Source organism: Charadrius vociferus, unplaced genomic scaffold (assembly GCF_000708025.1).
Source record: "Charadrius vociferus isolate BGI_N301 unplaced genomic scaffold, ASM70802v2 scaffold142, whole genome shotgun sequence".
Lineage (NCBI taxonomy): Eukaryota > Metazoa > Chordata > Aves > Charadriiformes > Charadriidae > Charadrius > Charadrius vociferus.
In genome coordinates this window covers 1,265,950-1,290,667 of record NW_009647025.1, presented here as the reverse complement: position 1 = coordinate 1,290,667, position 24,718 = coordinate 1,265,950, and the positions used below count along the sequence as shown (strand labels likewise).

General features: G+C 37.1%; 1 protein-coding gene across 1 annotated transcript in view; it reads right to left on the bottom strand.

Annotated features, from left to right (window-relative positions):
- The window catches only part of UTRN (utrophin), a 389,280-nt gene that overhangs the window by 87,346 nt on the left and 277,216 nt on the right, over positions 1-24,718 (bottom strand). The window contains 1 exon segment of the mRNA XM_009895523.1: positions 9,311-9,440. Within this exon segment, the coding sequence (XP_009893825.1) occupies positions 9,311-9,440 (130 nt within the window).

Below are 24,718 nucleotides of genomic sequence, written 5' to 3'. Positions count from 1 at the left end.
TTTACCCCAACTTTGCAACAGATTTTAGAAAAAGGAAAAGAAATAAAGCTTAAGTTCTGCGCAAAAAAACCCTTTCAGATAAAAACTGTTGTTTTAAACAAAAAAAAGCCCAACAGCTACAAATTGCTTACGTAAAGATATCAAAGAAGTTGTTGCTGGAAGTAATTTTGGAATTATTTGCCATTAAGAATAATAATATATGAATGAGAATCCACTACAGTCCAGTGGCAAAGGGACTGCGAACAATGTAGAAGCCAAGCTGAATTGCATCATGCAGGGAAGTTGCACCTAGTGGCAGAGTTCACTAGCACAGCATAGGTATCCTATGATACCTACGTTATAACTATAGTTTGAAGACAACCAGGCCTCAGGAGTAAAAGCTGCAGGACTTTACATGAGGATTAAGGGAGCACCTAGAGTTGGAACACTTTACACAAGGGAGGGAAACTGAGCTTCATTGAAAGGGGACCGAAAATTGCAGACCCAGTAGAGGAAGCCTCCTTTGCTGGCACATGGGAATATAGGGGATGTGAGAGATAGAATTGTTTTGCTTCAGCCATTTTGTATGTCGACGACACAAGCAGGGCTATGAGCAGCCATTTTGTGTGTTGACGGCACAAGCAGAGCTGTGTAACTTAGAAAAACAACTCCTTAAAAGGAGAAAAGTGTGAATCGAATTTGTGACAGGCTAACGGGTCGTAAAAGCATGTGCGCCCTAAAGTACCTAACCAATGGGAAAAGGGGACAGGACATAAATACCTGAAGTTTTGTAGCTAAGTGTGCTCTTTTTGAGAGGCACACTGACTCGTTTATTTTGATCCTGAATAAACTTTTATCTTTGCTTCGAAGACTTTGTCCTCTCTACATTTCCCTTGAGCATTTTTCACAGGGGACATTATACCCAGAAACTAGACAAAGTAGAAGTTACATATATGCAAAGCTGCAATCTGCCATTTTTATCCAACATCATGTGCTTGCATCATCCCTTACCTGCTATCAGAGCCAAAACCTACCAATTCTGCATAAAATACTAGAAAGTTGGAAAGGCTTAAGAGTCCTAAACTAGATTATTAGCAGGTCATTTAAAATGATATGTCACTTGACAAGAAACATGCTGAAAGCTTTAATAAAAGCTGAAAATCTTGGAAAACATTTTCTTTGTCTATAAAGGTACCGACACAACAGATTGAATGAGTGCTTCTCACTACAGTAGAAGCAAAAAGTGGCTGTAGCAATAAATGGGAATAGAAACAACAGCCTGACTTTCGTCAGCTAAAAGAAGGCAGCTTTACTCATGACAGACACATATGATAGTCACATATTTTGGGAGGGGATAGTCATATATTTTGCGAGGGAAAAGAATTCCAGATTGACTGGGGTGATACAAGTATCCCAACAGAATGGAAAACCGAAAATCTTTTAAGACCATTTATCAAATCAGTGTCATTGTGTGAGGGTATCCGCCACACATTTTATTTGAAAAATATTAATTCATTGCAAGACTGCTTTATTTTACAAAAGCCTTGGAAGTGCTTGTAAACTTGACCTAATAAGACATTTATTAGGGAAATAAAGCAAAACACATGTTTTTATGAGCTATAAAACCATTCAGCACCTATTCATTTAAGAGATAAATGCATCTTGTATAACTTCATGTTTTCCATCATGAAAACCCAACTTACTCATGAGCAATGCATTGCTTTTTTTCAAGCAGATAACACATTCTCCAAGATACTGGTTGCACAGCATAGAATTGTAAACCTCAAAAAAATATCTTAACACTGAGAACTTTCTTCCGTGAGTTTGGAATTTATTTCACCAGTCTGTCATCACACACGCTGGCAGACGGTGTTCCTTTTTGCTGTGAAAAAACACTACACAGTGGTTGCTGCTTTTTTGTCGCCACTTAATGTAAAGTCTTCTCAATGATCAACTCCTCCCCTGCTTTACTTTTTTAATGGTACTTATTACATTATCTCCACTTCAGCAGCAGCTCAGAAAGTAAGAAAAGCCTATATTCACTGGACCATCTGTTTACCAGGGAGGAAAGATATTAACTGACCTTGCAGTCAGGGAGAAGGTGCAGGAAAAAAAGTCGTCTTCTGAAGTGGAAAAAAACTTGATTTTAATAAGCATCTTTTGTCACAAAGCAAGCAATGAAAGCACCAATGGCTTTTCTGTGTCTCTAGCAAAGAGAGTGCCATGGAAGGAAAACTTTCAAGCTTGAACTTTAGGGCATATAGCTTCCTTACATACTTACATATATGGAGAACGCTTACACAGGAATGTTATCAGTGAAGAAAATACTTCACGCTCAAGAATTTATTTCAGATCTCTTCAACTACTCCTGGCTCTAGGAGTTTTGATTCTAAGCAACTTTGCTTGATCCTCATTATGTGGACCTGAACTAGTGATCTCTTTCCATCTTGCCACAATTACATTAATTTTCTTTCACTTTTCCTATATTCTCAATATAATATGCTAGAACTGAAGCTGATTTCATGCCCCCTCTCTCTCCTATTATGTCAAACGTTGTCTCATCCTTGGTTCAATCAATCTTTGCAGCAAAAAAACAATGGGTGTCACAGCACTGTAATCATTAGGAACACTTTCAGAGCATTTGAACAGACATAACGGCATGTTGTCAAACTCCTAAGCAGAAGAATCAGAAGCAGCATTATTGTTGCATGACGAAGTCTCTAGCATCGCTCCAGCAAAAGCATTCTCTGGCTTTCTAACAATCTGGACAGAAAACTTAGTTCTGATGGGGTAACTTAGTTCTGATGGGATGGGAATAGGAAGTTTAAAGAAAAAGCAGCAATTGGTTAATGTTGAAATGTAGTCATCAGTCAGACTCCAAGCACCCAGCCATGCAGGCATAACCCAGTATGCCACCTTTTTCTCCTATTCAAATATCTATTGCATATGTAGTTAAAACAAAGAAAAAGCACAGTCATTTTCATCGTAGCCCATTTAGGTTCTCATCTATCAAAACCGAAAGCGCTTCAAACAAAAATAAAAAAAGAAAATTAAATAAAGAGTGAGTGAAGAAAGTCTCTCCAGGATAAAAGGCAAATTACCTTTGGTCTGCAGAAGATAGAATTGCGAAAGCAGAGAAAATGAAAGCTGTTAACCTCACGCATAAGAAACACTTCCGAAAAGGGCCCAGAGTATAGGCTCCAGATCAAGACAAATGAGAACAATGCTATACATATCCTTTAATAATGGTTGTTGTTATTTCCCAGTGGGTGTTGGTGGGGAAGACAAAGAAGGATGAAACAAAGAGAAAACGGCTTCTAGTTAAAAGAGATAATGAAGTCATCCCATAGCATCTATCTCCAGAAAACTAAAGAAGATTACAGCAATCCTGAGAACCATGCATTTATCCATCATAATCACTGTAATTTATCAATATAATCAAAAGACATATAATACTTTTCACTAAAAACAATCCACCATTTTGTAATAAATGGTATGATGCAAAGCAAGGTCACAATACTGTTGCACAGCAGAAATCCAAAGTTTGTGTTGCTCCAGGAACACAAAGCATGTGTGAATTCAGCTTTAATCTGCTCCTGCCACAAAACCAGAAAAATCCAAATATAACAGTACTGTTATAGCATCACTAAACTACTATGTCTTCTTCCAATTCCTGTTGAAGGGAGAGTACTAATGGAGAGAAGGCTATCACCACTGTATCCCAGGTACTCGAGGTAAGCAAGGAATTAATCTTATGTTTCTTTCCAAAGCACTGCAACTGCAGATTGTAACCGGCCTTTTATTTCTTCCAAAGATCAATAAAGATTTTTTTTTCTGGCATAGCATGTATGGCAGGTAGCTTCTCAGGAAGGCTACAGGAGACAGATATACATCTCCTAACAGCATTTCAAAACAAAATGAAAGCATCTATTTTATTCCAAAACAATACAAAACCAGAAAATATAAAGATGAGTCAAGCAGCACAAAAGACAGGGCTCCCTGACTTGATGGTGTCCTGTAACAACAACACAGGACTTTAAAACATCCATGTTCTGAACTTTTTTGAACCTTCGAAGCAAGTTTCCTCATCCCGTTTTCTCCTCTATACACTTTTTGTTTAATATTCTGCAACTTCCAATTTGCTTTCTTGAGGCTCATTTACAGTGCTTTTGAGCAATGTTTGCTCTGGAGCATAAGAAAGGAATTTTCTTTCAGACAGGTCCTAACCTTTGACATTCCTCAGTCATCTGTGTTGCTAGCAGCGTAACTGAAAATTCTCTTGCAGACAAAGCTTTACTGGTTTCTGGTGTCTTTAAAAAAAGGCAACAGTTAAAGTTTAAGAATATGGCTTCCACCTGCGGAGCATCCTGTGTTTCAGCTAAAATCAGGCATAACGTAGCATACAGGTCAAGAATGAATATAACTCTGCTTATATCCCGAGGTCCTCATGGTATTTAAAAAAAAAAAAAAAAAGACAAAATTAACCACTATGGCCTCAGGCCAGCCTGTTTCCAATAGTCAGCTGTGAAAAACGGAGGCTTTAAACTTCACAAGTTTGCACTCCACACCACTCAGCAAACGGAAACAACTTTCTTGAACTTTACTAATATGACTCCAAGCGAGCAACCATGTAGACTCTGCAAGGAAGGAATTCAAGGTTTTATCTAGGTGGACCAAACTTGTAGGGTGACTAAGAGACCTATCTGAAAAGGAGAGAGATACTAAGTTTGAGATTCTCTCATGGGTAACTGCACGTTTCGTTAATGTTATGAAGAAACTCTCAAAGGTCACAAGTGAATGAGCTCCAACTAAAACAGAAGCAGCAATGGTCAAAATAGTGTGCGTAGTTTCTGGGCATGCTTCCACTGACCTCCAGTGGGCCACACCCTCTTCATTCTCTGAAGCTCTTCTGATTTTCACACTCAAGGCTTCATACTCAGCCAAGCCGCGTAGCAGAGAACAAAAAACTTTTCCAGCAGTGTGTGACAGCTAGTGAACAGGCACAAGTTGGGAATAGAAATGCTGCCTGCTATATAAACTAGAAAACAATAAATTGCCTATTTCCAATGAGATCTTCCTTGTTAAGAGGAAAAATTATGGCAGAGAATTTATCTGAATGTGTTCAGTGGTATAAAGCAAAGAAGTTTGACTTTTATATTTATGTCTGAAACAGATTAATATATTGTGTCTACAAGTTTAAATAAAGTATAGGCATATAATTCACTGATATCTATTAATAGATTTCTCTTATAATACAGATGCGGTTTATAGAGTTTTCTATACTTTCAATTAAGAGGAGATAACAGATGGTCAAGGCTTAAATTTAAATGATGTGTTTATCACCACAGCCTTTGCTACCATATAACATCTTTCAAAGCTAGGAATCTGATTGCTGTAAGAAAACTAGAAGCTACTGAAGTACTTCAACAATACTGCAGACTCCTGGAAACATTCACTATTACCGTGAAAATCAGTGTAGTGGCCTCTGGTAATCTGCTAGGATGTTGGTTTATGTTATCTTCTAAAAAAATTACCTCCACTCCCTCACTGCATCAGTGGAATGTTAATGGCAGAATTTCAGCAAAGCCCTATGATCAGTTCATTGAACCCTGGGGACAGAAAATATTTTTTACGCTTTCCTTTGTGTTTCCTGTGGGCTGTATGTAACCTTGCTAACAGTATAGGGATCTAAGAAGCCAACTGTAACTATGCCATAGATAATTATAATTAAAAGTTTTAAATCTAAGTTTTCTCCTATACCATAGACAAGTGACAACAAAGCTAAAAATGTGAGCATTTCTAATTTCCTTATCCCGTCCGTCAATAGAATTCAACAGCTGGCCTGCTGGTTTATCAATCAGCTCCACTCAGATGCTGAAGCAGCTCAAAGGCAAGAAGAATGTGAAGCTTGTTTTTTTGTGATGGGCCTCCCTACGGAAACATGGAAAAACAAAATCAGAAGACAGATGGGAGATAAAATTAACTTAGACGGAAGTTTCCTGGAAGCTGAAGAACTGTGTTTGAATGTGCCAGTTACTACATGGTACAGTAGGAGGCCAAGACAGGAAGCACATGACCAACATGAGAAAGAAGAAACCAAGGCTTGCTTATAACCCGATCATACATTCTTGTGATATATTTGAAATTAACAAAAACATTCTAGACAATAACGGGTTATCATAAGGCATCCTATAATAAATATTGTCTTTGGATGGAACATGAATGTCTGTATGCACAGGTCATTAAAAATTGGTCTCAGTCAGTGAGGTTTAAAACTGATTCTCATCAGTTTTCTCCTAAATCTCTCTTATTCCTCGTCCTTGTAACAATGTCCTCTCTGACAATCAGGGAGTGGGGTTGGGAGAAAGAAAGAAGTGGATGGAAAGGGAGAGGTTGAAGAAAATAGAAAGCTATTTTACAACCTTTATCCTCCTTGGGTTAGCTAACCCTCCCCACCTAACACCCCTGCCATTTCCAATTAATGTGATTACGATTTCTTAAAAAAAGTTTTTGCTATTTCTGTTACAGAAGCAGCCAAAAACATGTTCAAACTCTTCCCCTTTAGCAACATGAAGTGTACTTCACTGAAGTTAACGAGTAAACTTTAATCCACTGCAGAGAACACCAGTGATCGAGAAGCTGACATAAAATAAAAAAAACCCAAAACATTTTAAGAGCAAACGTAAGCCCATGCCCACAGCTTTCCCTCAAAATGGTTAATCAGAAGAACAACTGTATGTGTCTGGATGTCTTCAAATCCAGAGACGCAGCTTTCTGGAGATAGATGGCATTACTTGTCAGAAAAAATTTACTAGACTCAGTCCTGGGTGAAATTTAACAGCTTATGATATATAAGAGATCAGAGCAGATGATTAAAAGACACCTTTTGGCCTGGAAGACTATTAATCTACAGGAAGTGTAACACTGCTCTGTGCAGGGTGCAGGTGCCCACTGCGGGCAGTGGGGGCTGCATGGGGGCCTCTGTGAGGAGAGGCCAGGGACAGTCAGCTCCAGAAGACCCACCACAGGGCACAGCTGAGGTCTTCAGCCACACTGCTGGCACCTCAGGGAAAGTGTATTTAAGAAACAGCAGAAAACATCAGAGAAGGAGGGGGAGGGAACAAAAAGTAGAAACAGCAAAGGGAACACCAGGGTCAGGGGAGGAGTAGCAGCTCCATGGCGGGGCACATATTCCCCACAAAGAGCACACACTGGGGCAGAGGAAAGGTGTCAGAAGAAAGGAGCAGCAGAGAGAAACTGCCAGGCTGACCATGGACCCACCACCTCCCCACCCTCTCACACCACTCGTTGCCCATTGAAGAGGCTGAGCATGACCTGCAGCCATAACAAGGGAGGAAGGAGACAAGAATGAAGGAGTCAAGTTGAACCCGAGAAAGAGGTGAGGAAAGTTGTAGTTTTAATGTTTGTCTTTTTGTTTCCCACTACTGAATCAGTAATTAAATATTAATTTTAAATGAAAATAAATACTTTGTTTTCCCCAAACTAAATCTGTTTGGTTCATAACAGCAGTTTGTAAGGGTTCTGCATCTGTCCCCACCTTGACCCATGAGCTTTCTCACTTCTGTTCTTCCTATCTTCTGCCTCCATCCCACTGAGGTGGAGGAAGTGAGTGAGCGGACGGGTGGGAGTTTGGCTGGTAGCCAAGACTAACCCATAACGTGCTCAAAAAAAGAAAGTCGATGGAACTACTGAGAGGAAAAGAAGTTCAATGCACATCTATGAAGCTTCCCAGTCTGAGTATATTTGATCGGTTTTCAAATATGAAGACTAGACAACGGACACTCATACATCACTTGCAGATCATCTGCCTGGCCATTATTGTTACACAGTTTACCATGTCATCAAATTCCCTGCTATTCTGTTATCACTGCCATCTGTATAGCACAACATAATAATAATAATAGATTGCATAAAAAGAATTTATGATGCAACTCATCATCTGAAGTTTGCTCTTGCACTTTCAGTCAACACTGGATCATTGATACCAACACCTGATGGAAAATGAACATTTTACACTGGTAACGTTTTATGCATTGGCATCATCTTTGCTGGCTGGTTCTATGGCTTTTGAGAGGAGATACTGTGACTTCAAAACTTTCATATGAAAGAATGAGAAAATATAAAGAAAGCATTCATTATTTATCAACTGCAAGTTTGCTTGTGATTTAGACCAACTAAAACATTTGAGATGCAATATATCAACTAAGTTTGAGAGTAAAGACAAACAGAATGTTTTCAGGAGTTGAGAGTTCAAAAAGGAAGTAGTAAGTGACATTAGAGCAGCTAAGATACCAGAACTAATCACAGGGAAAAATGGTTCGTTGCCTTTAATCACCAGCTATTCAAACTTTATCACAAAGTTGAATTAGGGAAATGGAAACCACATAAAAATTTGCACACAAATAACACCAAGTGTGCATGTGGGAAAGATTAGTCGTTTCCATTGAACAAACTTTAAAAGTCTGCTATGGAGATCTATAGGAAGATGTATGAGAAGAAAAAACTAACTCCCAGTATAAGCAGCTACATTGTAATTTTGTAAATTATACAGAACTGTAAATAATTCACGTCTTACAGCAATTGTTATTTCTGTAAAGGCAGATTATTACCTTTTCCAAGAACAATTCTTATGTAATTAAAAGTAAGATTTTACAATGTTGTTGCTCATATCAGAAACATAATTCTAGGACTTAATTACACAGACATTTGGTATATTTTTCTATTTTGCAATTATAGAGGGTGGGGTGGAGGAAAATTATTACCTCCTTGTTGGTCTGTGATATAGAAAAATTTCTCAACAAATACTATGCAAATATTGTATCTAGGATAGCTGTGGTTTATTCCTTAGTTCATCTAATATTCAAATCTTTAAGATCCTGTAATGCCTGCTTTCCTAAAGTGGATTCTTTTTACTTCTGATGAGATATACCACTGAATAAATTTGTTTCTATTTGTGGAGTAAAACTTTGCAATAATGACATATATACATTTGACTGCGTATCCTTGAACTACTATTCTGACTACATTTAAGGTGTGTACGTTATTGTGTTAAGAAAAAAAGAAAATAACTGATGATTTCTTGTTTTGAATCAAAAATTGGAAAAGGAAATAGAGATTTTTCTACTTCTTCCATGAAGACGTAAGTACTTACAAAGCAAAGTAGTAATGCTTTGAGGCTAAATCATTGAAATAAAAGCAATCAGGATGTGGTTTGGAAAATTCTGAAGTCTAACCAAGTAAATATGTATTAGAGACATGCAAGTCCTTTTTCTTTCCCTTTAACCATTCCTGGAAGACAGTATTTTCTGACCTGTTTTTGAATGCAAGCTCCTTCTTGGTTCCTCAGGCCCCTCAATTGGTTGGTCAGCAAGGAAAACTCGTGCCTGGTCCACAGCATTGAGAATGGTTTGCTCTTTATCCTTCAGTTCACGCCTCAGTGCCTTTTGGGAAGGGAAAGCAGAATGCCATTTGTAACTTGATCTTATGAACAACAGATACTATAACATTTTTTCCATTTTCACCTCTGTGATCAGACCTGTCTAGTGAGTGAGTAATAGCCAACATGTTATTCAGACTGCAAGATAAGATGTAAATTTTACAAAACAGAAATGGCAAGAAATTAATTAAGGCTAGAAGGGTAATTTCTATAGAATTGACTTGAAGAATTGAACATAAGAAAGATGATGATGGTAGGTTTTAAAAACACTCATCTAACAGAAACTGAAATTACTACATTCAACTTCTAAAACAAAAACATAGAATTAAAGAGTTTATTGCTATTAAGAGGATTGCTAATATACAATAGATTACTACAACAGACTTTTTTCTTTTTTGGTAGCTGGAATGACAGAAAATTGTATCTACTGAAACTTCAGAAGATAATTTCATACTGCTAAAAAGAATTGCGAAGTACTTTACATTCATTAGAAAATGCTACCTTTTATTTCTTTCCTATTTATTAATGTTTTTAAAACAAGATATGCAACCACAACTTTTATGATGAGAATACATTCTAAAAAAACATGCTTCAAATTAGCAAAAAATATTTTGATCCTTATTATGCAGGAACAATTGAGCCTTATATACAGAAAAAAAATCAATTTATCTTCAAGATGTTTTCATACTAACGGAAATTAATTTCAGCATATTTTGTTCTCCAGCAATTATGACATTTTTTAAAGGGTTAAGTGTAACCACTCTTTTTTATAAAACGCATTCATAAGTAGTCAGCTGTAATGTTTCTTATAAAGCATTTCCTTCCATTCCATTTTTTAAGTGTATATCTGTCCCACATAGAAGGAAACTACATTGCATGTTTTATTTGCATTACTTTCAACAAATAGAAACACAAAAGAAGATACTTTAAATGTCACTAAAATGCTATCCTTAGTTTTTTCCAATATATTTTTTAGCTCTAATTACAAAATCAAGGCTCATTTTGCTGACACAATCTGCTCAGCCCCTATTCCAGCTCAGGAAAAGCAGTTAGTCTGTGTTCACAATGTTACGCAACAAAATGAGTGCTTTCCACTACAGAAAATTGTGAAAAACCTTTACCATGAAAGTCTCACAAATGCTACCTTATCCTCCCCATCAGTGTCTCCTGATGCCACAAATAATAAAAAAAACAACCCTACCTCTTGACTTCAGGTATTTTTCCCGCCCTTTATTCCCGCCCACTTTATTCCTTTATCCTCATCATCTTCCCAAATCCTGCAATTCTCATTCTACTTCTCCTCCAAAATAAATAAAAAAACCCCGAACCCAACAAAAGCACTGAAAGTACGCTATCCTCCATTACATTTAGGAACTTGCATTATATAGTCCTGTCTTTAGTAACCATTAACTATTGTCTTTAAACAAAAAACTCTTCAGAACAGTGTTATCTCTACATGCTTTTGGGTAGCAATAAGAATAAGCTTTATTCCATGTATGATTCAGTATATAAGTTTAATAAGAAACAAAAATTGTAATTTAAAAACTAAGCCCTACTTTGTAAGAAAGAAACTGACGTATTGTAAAAGCAACATTCCTGAAGAATCCCTTCAAATCAGCACAGTATGTGTCAATGTTTTAATTTTATATAACGCACGTTAGAATAAGACTCTTCCAAATCACCCTTATTTTACAAATCATGAAAACATTCTCTATGCAAGAATTTGTTTCAGGAAAGAAGGAAGACAGGAAACCATTACCAGTACTGTGCAATTAAGGCTCAAAAACTACCCATTGAAAAAGCTTTTGGTTAGTAGAGCCTGTGTGGACACATCACTGAAACAATCTTAACTTTTGATTTCAAAGATTTTGTCAGAAACAGAGGGGTGAATACTTCACTTCAGTGTGAAGTAGGAAATCTTTCTGGAGTTATCTTTTTTCCCCCCATGCAATTTCCCAAATATTTCCAAAGCATACACGAAAAAGGAGGCTATGACAGATTTTGAGCCTACTAATCAATTTCAGCAGTTAGAAATAATCTAGAGATGGATCTCTTTTGCTGTGCCTCTCCTGTTTACCTTCACATATTGTATTCATCAATTTCTCCTGATCGCCCTCAATAAAACTTCAATCAAGTTTGACCTAAGAGACCTTGGATTTAATTCTCTGTCCCCCTCCAGCATCCCTGACACTGAAGCTCTTCAAATTGAGGTTGACAACACAAAGATTTTAAGACTTCAGCCCATCAACTCTAAGTCATCCATGGCATTCCTTATTAATATATCTTGACAAAGAAATCTTTTAGCATGAAAGAAACCTTGCACATGAAATAATAATACTGACATAATTTAGTAGTAAAGAACAGTATCTTGAGCATGCCACCGACGTCTTACATGATAGCTTATACTTTTTTTTTTTCTTATGCCACCGATGCAAAACTAATGTTTGGAACAGCCACATAGCACAATTTTTTTTTCCCCCACTTGATGTTCCTTTATATTTATAAAAGTACAATGATATTTTAAAGGTATCTTGGTCATACAAAAAGGGACTGTATGCAACTTTGAACATAATTCATACACCATATTTCATACCACAATTCAAAATTGTACATTTACTGTATACTTTAGGTAATGGTCTAAAATGCAAGCTTCACTTTCCTTAGTAATCTGACAGGTGACAGACTACCAAATCCCACATCTACACTTCCAACCATTTTATTGCATTTGCACATTCATTCTTATTTCCTACATAAACAAGGACAAAGACTCCTGGAGAAACCAACACTAATTTTAGATGTTCTTGATTCTTATAACGGAAAGGGAAAAAAACCTGGAAACTGCAAATCTGGTGCGCTGATGCAGTGTCACCACAAACAGTTTTCAGAGCTGACCTTAACTAATACTGGCCAAGAATAATTTTAAAAGTCCTCCTTTGAGACTCAAAAGAATTATTCCACTGGTAGATGGACAGGGGCTCACAAAACTACACTCATGAAACAGTTTATGCAGCATCACACAAAGCAACAACTACAAACAGCATTGCAGGATTCATTGGAGATTGCAAGATTTCTAATATAAAAAATAAGTCTTCTTAGAAGCTAACAGTTTTTAACTTACTGTCTGAATTTATAGACCAGGAATTTGCTTAAACCAAGGCCTTCCAAAATTTCTGTTGGGAATGGTTTTTAGCAGAAGAATTTTCCACTCATGAAAAATTAGAAGGCAAGAAAAACTTTTGTTATTCATGAATCTTTACACTGTTTAGTGTATCCTGTAAGCACCTATATCTTTCAATTGCATCTTAAAATTATTTTTCAAGCATAGTAAGTGGGCTGCCAAAATTATGCACTGTTGATTTACAGCCTTTTTTTTCCTCTTTTGAATTGCACAGGCTTGTATAGAATAATTCAAGGAGCAGATCAGCTCAATAGTTCCAACAGATGAAGGCAAAGCTAATTTCAAAGAAAACACATGGGATGTTTCTTAAAAACAGAACATATTTAAATGAGGTCTCATTATACACTTTTTCAAGGAAGTAAAGATGCACGTTATTGTAACTCATATCAGTTTATCACATTGCAGCTTTATGTGCCAATCAGCAGCCCCTTTAGCATTTAATTAGTCATCTTTATTCTGCACTGGGTGCTTGAAAAACTCCTGTTACTTTTATAGACTAAAATGAAATGGAAAAAATCATCTATAGCATATAATAGGATGGAGAAAATAAGTTGGATTATTAAGAAAACCTGAAGAATGGAAAGAGGAATTGTTTATAAAGATGACACAGAGATCAAGGTTGTGACCGAGTCTCTGCCAGCTGTCTGCTTCATTAAAGAATCAGCTACAAAGAAAATAAGCATAGCATGTTTAAAAGCTGCTCCTTCATGACAGACACTACTTAATCTAACACATACATATAAAATTTCAAAAGTAAGTATTTTGGTCTCTGGACACATCTCTATGTGAAAGTCAGTTTTATAATGTATCTAGGCCAGCTGATAAAGAATACATTCAAATACAAAGCAGTATTTAGTTTGAGATGGTGCATCTCACCATGCATTTACCTTTTATTACTTCATACTTAATCTACGTTGCAAGAGAAATAATGAAGGAGAAATATGGTGCCTAATATCTGACCATTAATACCTGGAGATACATAGAGATTCATGCAGCACATTGGATTTCAAAGACGAGACCCAGTCCTACATGTTCTGATAATCAGTGACAAACAGCAATCAGAATAAGGAAAGGAAGGCAAAGATCAGAGTCAGGACAAAAAAAAAAAAAAAAAGGAAGCTGTTTACCTCCATAATAAATATATATTGAGTATTTCAGATTTATTTCTTTTTTAATAGAAAAGTCTAAACAGAAGTTTAAGTTTTGGAGGTTTATCCCATGTCACTTGCAAACGACTTCTCAAAAAGGACCAGAGACAAGTGAGTGACAAAGCCTGCATTTCTCTGAATTGTCTCTCAGTTTACCATTTGCTGCCTCTATTGCTGTAGTGGCAATACACTGTCCAATCAGGGTGGCAACCACCAGGGTTCAGTGTGAGAGCAGACTTTCCATAGAAAATTCCTTTTTTGACTGCACGCCCAGGGAAACAAAATACAGGACTATATGAGCACAGATGTGGGCAAAAGAGAGAATTAGACTACACATACTGGCGATCTTTTACCAGAGGCCAACAAATGTTACCTTACTTAAGACTTTCCCTTTCATTTATCAAAGAAAATATGAAATTAAAAAAAAAAAAAAACAACACAACAAAAAAACAAAAATAAAAAGGAGGGGAGGGGGGGGGGGGGGGATAAAAAAAAAATACGGGTATTTCTTCACTGAGACTATTTGCCCCTTGATAACTTCTCTTCCCAGTCTGGTCTATAGATGAGTGCATGTGGTCATGGTTCTTCATCGAAAATATCACCCACCTCTGTACACTCATTAATAGATATTCATTACATGAAATAAGCATCTATAACTAATTCTCAAAGTGCTTCACAGTAGGACAGCGAAAGAAATAGAAGATGGAGAATATGCTTTATCATCTACTGTTCAGACTTACAGATGTGAAATATGAAGCTGTTACTAACATTTTAAAAACTAATACACTGACAATCTCAAACTGCATCTGTGTATTTATGTGGTGACGCCTTAATTAAGAAAGGGTAACTGATTTCCTTCTGAACTTGTTAAAGTAGTTAAAAAACCGTAAGGCAATTTTCTTAATTTTCTTCTAGTGGCATTTTAAAATCAGAAAAAGACATTTTGAAGCCTGTTTGGCAAGTTTTAACTTACAAGAACCTTGCAGAGACTTTGAAAGGTCTCCTTTGTGCACTAGAAAAGAATCCAATACTACATTGTAATGGCAGAAGGGAGCTTAATTTTCATACAAATTGCATCAAAAAAATACATTGAAAAGCTATTGTTGAATTAAAGAGTACAAGGCTACACTTTTTCTTAAAAATTAAAATAAAATTTGTTATTCACCCACTTAATGATTTGCTAAGAAAGAACCTCTCTAGTCTCATCTGAAGGAAGAACTGCTGCAAGTCATGCATTCCCTAGAGATGCTACAGGATCTAAATCCAACTAGGAATGAAGGGAGACACTGCTTAATTGAGCAAAGGTTACAAAAAAATGAGCTATAATGATGGTCATTAATATGTCTTCCAGCACCAATAATCTTATGTAACTGGATTTCATATTTCCTAGTCCACTGAAATGAGACTTTATTTGTGTTTCTAGGTCAATGACAACCAAGCCTTGGTTGCCCTGAGAAGTTTGGAGGGCTTGACAGAGCGTAGTCTTGGAAACTGGAAAGCGTGGAATGCTTGCAGCTCTTTTTTTTTCTTTAAATATTATTTGGAACTATGTTGGAAAAAATACCATACTGTGCATCCCTGAGCTGTTGCCAAAGGCATTATCTTCAAAGCAGTTTTCCTAAATATATATGATTATTGTTCTTTACACAAAAGTTATCTGAAAAGACAGAGATCTCATTGTGGTAACATAAATTCCCCGCTGAATGAACTACCGAAATCCTCAGAATTATAACCATTCTGGATGTCTCAAAAAAAGGTTAGTGGAACCCTGTTGTGATTGGTTTGCCACACACTTAGCACACATCCAGTGAAGTTGCTTTGTTAGGTCTTTTTCCCTTCTTCAAGAAAGCTGTTTTTTGAATATTCAACTCTTACTTCGCATTTCACTGTACCAAGAGAGGAATATCCTTTCTGTGGCTAAACTTTCTCTCTTACCAATGAAAATATTGACCAGGACTGTTAAAGGGACAGCAATTTATTTTTTGTTTGGTTTTATGTGTTCTAATTTTTTAATGGAAAAAAAAAAGTATCATATAAACAAAATAGAACAAAACCTGCTAGAATACAACATTTCTTTTGCTCATCCAGCCAGTTACTAAGTTACCTGAGTGAACTTTGGTCTAAAGCTGTTGTCATACAACAGCTAAAAAAGGGCATGAGAATCATTAAATTTGAAGGCTTGAACAAAACTACACAAAAAAAAGTAGATTAAAACAGGTTTGTTTTACATTGCTATGCACAGGGGAAAAAAAAAAAGTAATGTTTTTAACAGTGCATTTAGAAAAAAATATATCTGTTTAACATACCTAATCAGGATTTAATATACGAATTCATCCAAGTTGTACCACAGAGACAGCAAAAATGCCCAAGTCAGAGTGTGAAGTCTGACAGAGACACAAGCTCTTGAAGCTTTCCACTCTTCGGGTGATGGAAAAAAGTATTTACTTTCACACAACAGCAGTAATCATCCTGCTAGCAGTGGAACCAATTTTCAAATGCCAAACTGCTTGTAAATACACATTCAGTTTTACATCAAAGGACTACAATGTGCTTTTGGTGAAGCAAAATTAATCCCACCAACCTTTATTATGGAAAGATGACAACCACGCTGTATCAACAACCTTGAAAGACTAGATTTGTTATTTTTACCCCTCTTTTTAACCCTACTCTGAGCAAAGTCATGGCTGGGTTTGCAGGGCAGAAAGAGAAATGAACATGCAACTTCTGGTTTGGATTTTGTTCTGGAGAAGAAGATTACACAGTTCATACTAAAAGGATTAACTGGCAAGTTGTGATGTTAACACATTTTCTAGTAATTTTTCCCTGCTGAGCAGATGTTGGAAATACTGGCACATGATCCAGAGACATGTGCTTTAGCAATTACAGATGATCAAACCCTCCATTTTAGATCAGATCCAAATAACAGCTCTTCAAAAGTGAAATACCCTTGAAAACTAGGCCAAGGTTCAAAACAAACAGGAGACGAAAATGCCGTCTGCATATCACCTATGCAGTCCACAGAAATATTTTCAGGGATTTTTTGTAAGACACACACACACATACATAGAGCTGTAAAATAGTTCACTGTGCCCCAATGAATTATAAAACAGTAATATGCTCAATGAAACCACTTGAGTCCTACAGTTACCGCTCTGCAAAAACATTTGAGGCTGGAGCTCTGCATCACTGATGGAAGATCAGGTTATGTAGTACTGATGTGCACCTTACTTCAGGAGAGGCACACCAAAGCACTGACCCAGAGATAAGGAAAACTGAACAGCAATTTGAAACTTCCCATTTTATTCTTGACTTCATTATTGGTTTTAGAAATGCTACTGATGAGATATATTCCTATAAGAACCCTACAACTTAACAATGAACAGCTTAACAAATAATGCGTTTCCAGTCATTCGTTTCAGGCAGTCAGGTATCGCTTTGTCATTGACTAATATCAGCAGACTAGAAAGATGACAGGTTGTGATGTAGCAATCACTTCACAATTATTTTGTATTTCAGATATTTTTACGGTTAGCTGAAAGGACAGAACCAGGTCTAGAGCAAAATCAATTTATACCACCTCTCCTGTCTCGATCACTTGAGCAGGACCTGGAGTCTACTTTAATAAGGGCTTCTCTTTACAAGTAACTAGATGGCAAAAGTGATTTTAAAATCTGACATGAGATACAAAGGCTTTAAAAAGCTCAACCTTCTAAGAACTATTAGACTTTCAACATTAGTGTGTGATCTAGAAACTTGGGACTACACTTAAAAAAAACCCCAAAACATAAAACAAAGCCAACCAAATGGGAACAGTATACGCAGGAAATCCTAATAGTCTCCTCATTCCTCCATCTTCAAAGCAGCTGCTTCTTTTTAGGAAAATTTGTTGGCTTCTGTTGCTACCACAGGTGTTTTTTTATTATAAAAATACAAGAGTAGCAACCTTTTGCTATCTGTGAACTGCACTGAATATTTTTTAATTAAAGTGTTGTTTTAAAGAAAAAAAAAAAAAGGTTCAGCAACCATGATCCTTTAGCTATGTATGCTAAAGAAATAATGAGAGACCTTCTGCCATTTTAGGTGAAATATGTGAAAAACAGCTATCATTCCTATTGGTACAAAGGATTTGTTTGATGTTGAATATTGGCAGCATCTAAAAACCGAAGGCATCCTCCTATATAGAAGAAAATAAAAGTGAGTTGATGGTATCTGTGGAATTAGCATGAAAATGAATTGCCAGTAATTTTTAAGACATTTCTCCATTCTGTAAGTATATGGAATTAGAATAAATTCCATTATCTGTGCAACTCTTGGAAAAACACACCATGGATTTTCACAGAGAACCCAGCTTCAAATTCTTGAAGACACAGTCTCCGAGGATTCTGTAATCCAACAGAAGTATCATGGGCATTCACGTACATCTCTGATCTACAGAAAGTGGGAAGTAACCTCCTCTACTTGCTCCATTTTCTTTTGCCTGTCCCCAAAACCTCTGCCACTGGCTCCTGTCAGAAACAGGACAACAGTTTATATGAAACAGGGACAAGCCAGAACCTTTATTCTAACATATACAAGAACTGGTGTCCAGACAAAGGGAACTGACACTAAGAAATCAGCAAAGATGCAACGCCATTTTAAATAAACTCCAAACAACCACACAGGAAAACATCACTGTACAATGCCAAATAAAGCACTTCAGTGAGTCTGTTTCAAAGGCATTTAAAGAGATTATACTCTCTAAAAAACAACCTTGAAGACAAGGCAATATATCATCAAAATAAGGATCCTTCCATTTCAGATGAAACTGTTTTCTAGAGCTATCTAATGAACAGAAGATACATTTCTTCCACAGTCTTCAAAGTTTTACGCCCTTTGAAGAAGCAAGGGAAATTTGTATTCTCAATGCTAACTCTAATTAGCTTCAAACTGTGAAACTGGGATGTGCATAGCATATAACAACATAGCTTTGGACAAGTTTTACTACTTATTTACATAAACCTCAGCAAATGAAGTTATGGTGGAAACACTGTCAGAGTGTCAAATTCACGTCTCTTCTTTATGGGTAGCAACTGTATAACTTCTGCTTTTTATATCAGAAAATACTCGCAGGGAAAGGTGCAGGAGGGATAAAGAACAAAAAAGCAATTTTTTTTGATGCCTTCTAAACACACAATGCCTCCAGCCTGACACAAGACACACAAAACATCTGCTGTGCATTAAATGGTTGATTACTTAATTTAGCAAGAGCACTCAAATATTCTATTAGCACTAGTAACCACATATATCTGCACTGTCCTGCACTACTTCTCTGTACCATGCAATGGTAACCATCTACCTCTTCAACATGAGAGAGAAATTCCTCTTTCTTTGCTTGCCAGCAACAGACAGGCTTTGTTTAGCCTGTATTATTACTGAGCACTGATGAGCCGTCAGCATTAACAGGCCATAAGGTTCTTCCTTCAAACTGTGATGATAATACCATTAACATGGTATAACAACATTAATATGGGCGCTGCATTGTTCTTGTTAAAAGCAGTCAAACTCAGGTCACCTTTTGCTCATTTGGGTGACTAAAAGTTCCTCTGCCTTTCTTCAAACAAACATCAATGGGACAAGTCAAATATGTTTGGTCTCATGAGCTACTTTACTGTTAAATAGTACCTACCATATTACTGCAGAGGTCTTGAGAGAGATTTTTAGTAATTGCAGTTCAAACTCCAGACACTCAAGAGCAACTTTATGGTATGCAGCACTATGAATATTCATTCAATATATGAAGATCGGATGCACTTTGTGAGCATGCCCATGCCACATCTGAGAAAGGCTTCCCGTAACATCAGCCTTAGTGCAAGCGCACATCAGAGTCCTCACTGATGAATTGCTACCATCCAAAATAAAGGGTTGTACTACATGACATCACCTATGAATTACAAATAATAGAAAAGTGAGATCACTGAGAAAAGTCTCAGAGGAGCATCTCCTGTCTGACTGTTGCGTAAGGGGAGCAATATTTCCCCTCTGCAGGAGGAAGCACAGGCACCAGAGCCCAGCTGAATGCTAAAGCAGCAAAATGCTGGAGACCAGTTGCAATTTGAGACTACCTTTATCTGCTTTTTGGGTTCGGTTGTGTATGTATGCATGTATGCAAACATGACAGAGGAGTGCTGCTGGAAATCCTTTCAGAAGCAGAAATCCTGTCAAAGCCAATTACTCCTCTTTCTTAGAAACAGTCACTTTGGTTTCTCTTCAGAAGCAAATGGTCTAGACAGACAACTGAATAATTACTAAACAGTCAACAATCTGTCCTCTACTGATGGATTCTCCCTGTGCAGCAGAATACCAGAGCTGGAAACAAGCAACAGAAAAGCAGCTACACTGGCTCTGAACAAAGGTGCTGTGTCACCAGGACCAGCTGCAAAAGTCATGTAAACTAAATGATGCTCAAAGGAGGGAAAAAAACGACTCAAAATTATCAGAGTTCAACCCAGAAAGTTTTCCCCTGGCAAACTACAATTCCTTATTATGCTTGCACTATGATCTAACTCGGGGTTTGTGTTACATGCTCCCCTCTCCCTGATTCCCTAATCATTTCTCTCTTAGTTATTTTACATCACCAAGGTCTACCCCTCCCCTCCTCGTCTCTTTTTGCTCTCCACTTTTCCGCTATAGCTTCCCATTTTCAAAACTATTTAAACTGATAGAGTTTAAAAAAACTCTATCTATCTATCTTATAAAGCTTATACCACATACTTCATCACTGTGATCAGGTTATACTGGATCTCTGGTTTTGGTCACTTCTCCAAAATTTCCTGTCTCTGGATCATATGCCAGTATTTCCAACATCTGCTCAGCAGGGAAAAATTACTAGAAAACCACCACTGCAAAAAAATAAGCACTGGGAAATATTCTACTCAAGACAATTCTCCAGGCATATTTGGGAGAGACACGAGGAAGGAATACCTCAAGGGCAACAAGGCTGTTTCCCTCTGGTAAGTCACCTCCTTCCGCTGATTCTAGTTGCCATCAGAGGTTACGGGAACATGAAAAAGCAGAACTTGACACCTGTGTCATGTCCATACAAGGCAATGGCATTAAAAAAAAAAAAAAGGGAGGGGGGAGGGGAGAAAAAAGGCAAATCAAAAAGGAAGCCCCAACTATAACATGTCACATGTTCTATGGCACAGCAGCAATGCAGCAGGTACCACAACTTAGTGGTGGTGTGTTTGGGGTTTATTTTTGGTGGGTGGGAGGGGGTGTCTGTGTTTAAGTAGTGGAAGACTTTTCCTCATCATTAATTACATGGAAAACAAATAACAAACAGAACTTCAGCTGAGAGTTTTAGCCTCTTATCAAACAGGGAACATCCAAACTTCTTACAACACGCAATAGTCTCTATCGCTTTATTAGTTCCACTTCTGCCTCCAAAAAAGATACTTGGCCAACACAACAGCCTTGCTAGGTCTTTGCATTTTGAAATAGGTGATCTAACAATGTCTCATAACAACAACAGAAAACCCGGCTGGACCTGTAAATTAAACTAAGCAGATAAGCAAAAAAATATGGCTGCTTTCAGTTAACCCTACCAAGAAGAAACTAGAATTAAAACATTGCTGGGCATTCGGTATACATATATTAATAAAAAACACTGGGTAAACTTGCTTGAAAATTGACAGTGTTTTGCAAATTGTGTTAAATCATGCAATTGCAGGATTGTGCCCTCCTACTTTCCAACTGAGTTTGTTATTTGATTTTAACTTACTGCTTTTTTTAGTAGAAAAAAAATGAAATTCAAATAATCCCGGGAAAGTTCTTCCATGAACGCTAAAGAGAAATTTTTGCCTTATTGTTCCCTATCACAAGTTCTTATAGTAGCTGTTCACATCAACCATACTCCTTGACTAAAAAAAATTCTACAAGAATGATTAAATTTTAATTTGAAAAAAAAAAAAAAAAAAGGCCCTACTGAACCTTATTGCAAATGTTGTCATCAATCATTTTTTTGGATGACTACAAAGTTGTTTTCCCTTTATGAGAAAGAAGACATTTAATATAACTGGGACTAATTTGGGGTCAATTAGTGAAAGATACTACTACTTAAAAGCAGACTTCTGTGAACCAAGACATATTTAAGTTAACTTAGTTCCACAAATACCTTCCCACAGAAGGCAGACACATTAGACAGATCACAAAACTTATTATATAATCATAGAATTGTTACTTGTATTCACTCACTTCATTTCCTTTCTCTGTTTTGTTTCCTTTGTTTCTCCAATAGGAAAAACTTTTTTTTTTTTTTTTGGGGGGGGGTGTCTTCAGGCAAAGAATTGGAGTATTTTACATGTAGTAAAAACAGCATCTATTAAACAAGATTTCTTTTTCTTTAGAAACTAAGAATTTGAAACCATAAACAGTTTCTCCTTAAGGAGCAAAAAAAAGCATGCAATCAAATTGTTATTTTCAGTCCTCAATACTTAGAAACACGCTGTATGCCGTGGCAAAGTTACCTAGTAAGGGTATGGAGAGAAAGAGAAGCAATAAGTAAAATGCTGAAGGTATAAACAATAACACTAAGAACCAACACAGAGAATGTCTTAAAACCCAAAAAAATTGAATTGGTTTTAGAGACTGGATGCCATTAGGAATAACAAAAAATATTCTGATATATCTATTAACAATATTTACCAGAAATGTAAATATCAACTTAAAGCCACTAAAAAAAAAAAAGTTAAAACGTGCTAACTAGCAGTGCAGTAAGACACCTCTACCCTGGTCCCTTACCCCAGAAAGCCTTAACAAAAAGTGTACACCATAAATACAGATTTTAAAAACAGTAAAGGAATTTCACTTATTTAGTTCATTTATATTATGTTTTGTAATGGGGTGCTCTAGCTTCAGTGCTTCTAACTCAGGAAAGAAGTAATTGCTTTCTTAGAAATCTCTTCATGTTCATCTGCAAGTATAATTAAAATGCTGTAAGCATGTTTATTTGCTATATACATAGATTCTTAGACCACACACATTATCTTAGAACCCAAACTTTTCCAGGATAGCATTAAGCAATGTGATTCACATCTGCTCTGCGTTTGTTCTTTTATTTTCTCCCAGCAAGAAAAGTACCTTTGTTTTTACATACCAAGGGGTTTTGTTTGTTTGTTTTAAACACTGTGCTGTGTTTACTACCAGCCATTCCTTCCTGTAAGTTTACTCCACAACTTTAGATCCAGTGTGAAGATAAATAACTTCTTCCTCCTCTTCCAGTGCTGGTGCACCACCACCACGAAAAGCGTAAGCAGGAAGACATGGGTGAAAGAAGGGTTTGAGTAACTGCAGCTAAGCAACTATGCTCCCCGGACTAAGAATCTCTTAGCAGCCAGAAATGTCAGAAGGGGTTATCTGTATGCTCATACAGAAGAATACAAGAAATCAGACGAAGTAGGCAGGAGACCTGCATAGATGAGCAAGGAGCTTCTGGAAAAACTTAAATGGAAGAAGGAACTTTAAAGAATGTGGAAAAAGGGACTGGCCACTTGGAAGCAATATAGGAACGTTGTCAGAGTATGCAAGGATGCAACGAGGAAGGCTAAGGCTCATTTGGAACTAAACCTGGCAAGGGGTGTCAAGGACAATAAGAAGGGCTTCTTCAAGTGCATCAGTAGTAAAAGGAAGACTAGGGAAAATGTTGGCCCACTGCTGAATGAGGTAGGTGCCCTGGTGATGGAGGAGCACTGGAACAGGCTGCCCAGAGAGGCTGTGGAGTTGGACTAGATGATCTCCAAAGGTCCCTTCCAACCCCTACCATTCTCTGATTCTGTGATCATCAGAAAATCATCCCAAATGAGGCTGACCTATTGAAAATGAGTAATTTCAACCAAGCATGGCTGCCTTGTAGCTTTAGACTCCTTGGCGCATTTCTCTCTGCCCATACACATCACCTCCTCTCTGCTCAGCTCTGTCCACTGTATCCGAGCTCTGAGCTACCTCCGAGCATCACAAATACAGCATGACAGACAAAAAGACTGATTGCTTGCGTATCACTGGTGTTGGAGAAGCTGCTACATGGTCAGTTCCCATGCTACCTGTGTGCAGACTTCAATCACCACTACAGAATGAATTGATCTTTGCAGAACGCCAGTGCAAAACTAAGCGTTGAGTATCGGAGACATAGTTTTCAAGGAACCTTTCATTGGGCTCCTTTCTCCAAGAAAGGCTTGTACCATCATAGCACATCACTGGGCACCTCTACCAATGCTCACAGAAGAAACACTGCAGCAGACTTTAGGCCTTTTCTTTAATAAGCAGTGTGGGTTTGGCTTGGATATTTATTATTGCAAATAGTAGTTCATCTATGCCCAGAGAAGTTGTTGAGTCACCATCCCTGGAGGTATTTAAAAGATGTGTAGATGTGGTGCTTATGGACATGGTTTAGTGGTAGACCTGACTGTGCTAGGTTAATGATGATCTTAAAGATCGTTTCCAACCTAAACGATTCTATGATTCAACAATCTTTTGGCTCAGTTTCTAAGTGCAGCATTTCGATATGGAAGATCGGATATAAATTAGGTATGTAAAACTCTACAAGCATCTTTTCAGCTAACTTGTATTTGTTTATGTCCAGTACTGATCATTTTGTCACTGCCAAAGTAATAGCTTCTCTTAAAGTGCACATAATATTAAGGATGCAAAACGAGTTAATCAGAATGTCAAGGTGTTACGATAGCTTTGCTGCAGTGACAATGGCAGCCTGATCATAAGCTTTTCCATCCTCAATGTCCTTCGTACTTTGAATGACTAGAGTCAGTCAAATGCAACAAATAGAAAGATTTGTTCTGTATTTCCTTTACTTCCTCATTATTCAGAGAAAGACCCAAACAAGACATCCATAAGACAGAATGGGTGAAAATCATTGCAGCTTTTCAATTTTGTAGATTCATCTATTTACTGTCTACCTCATGAGCA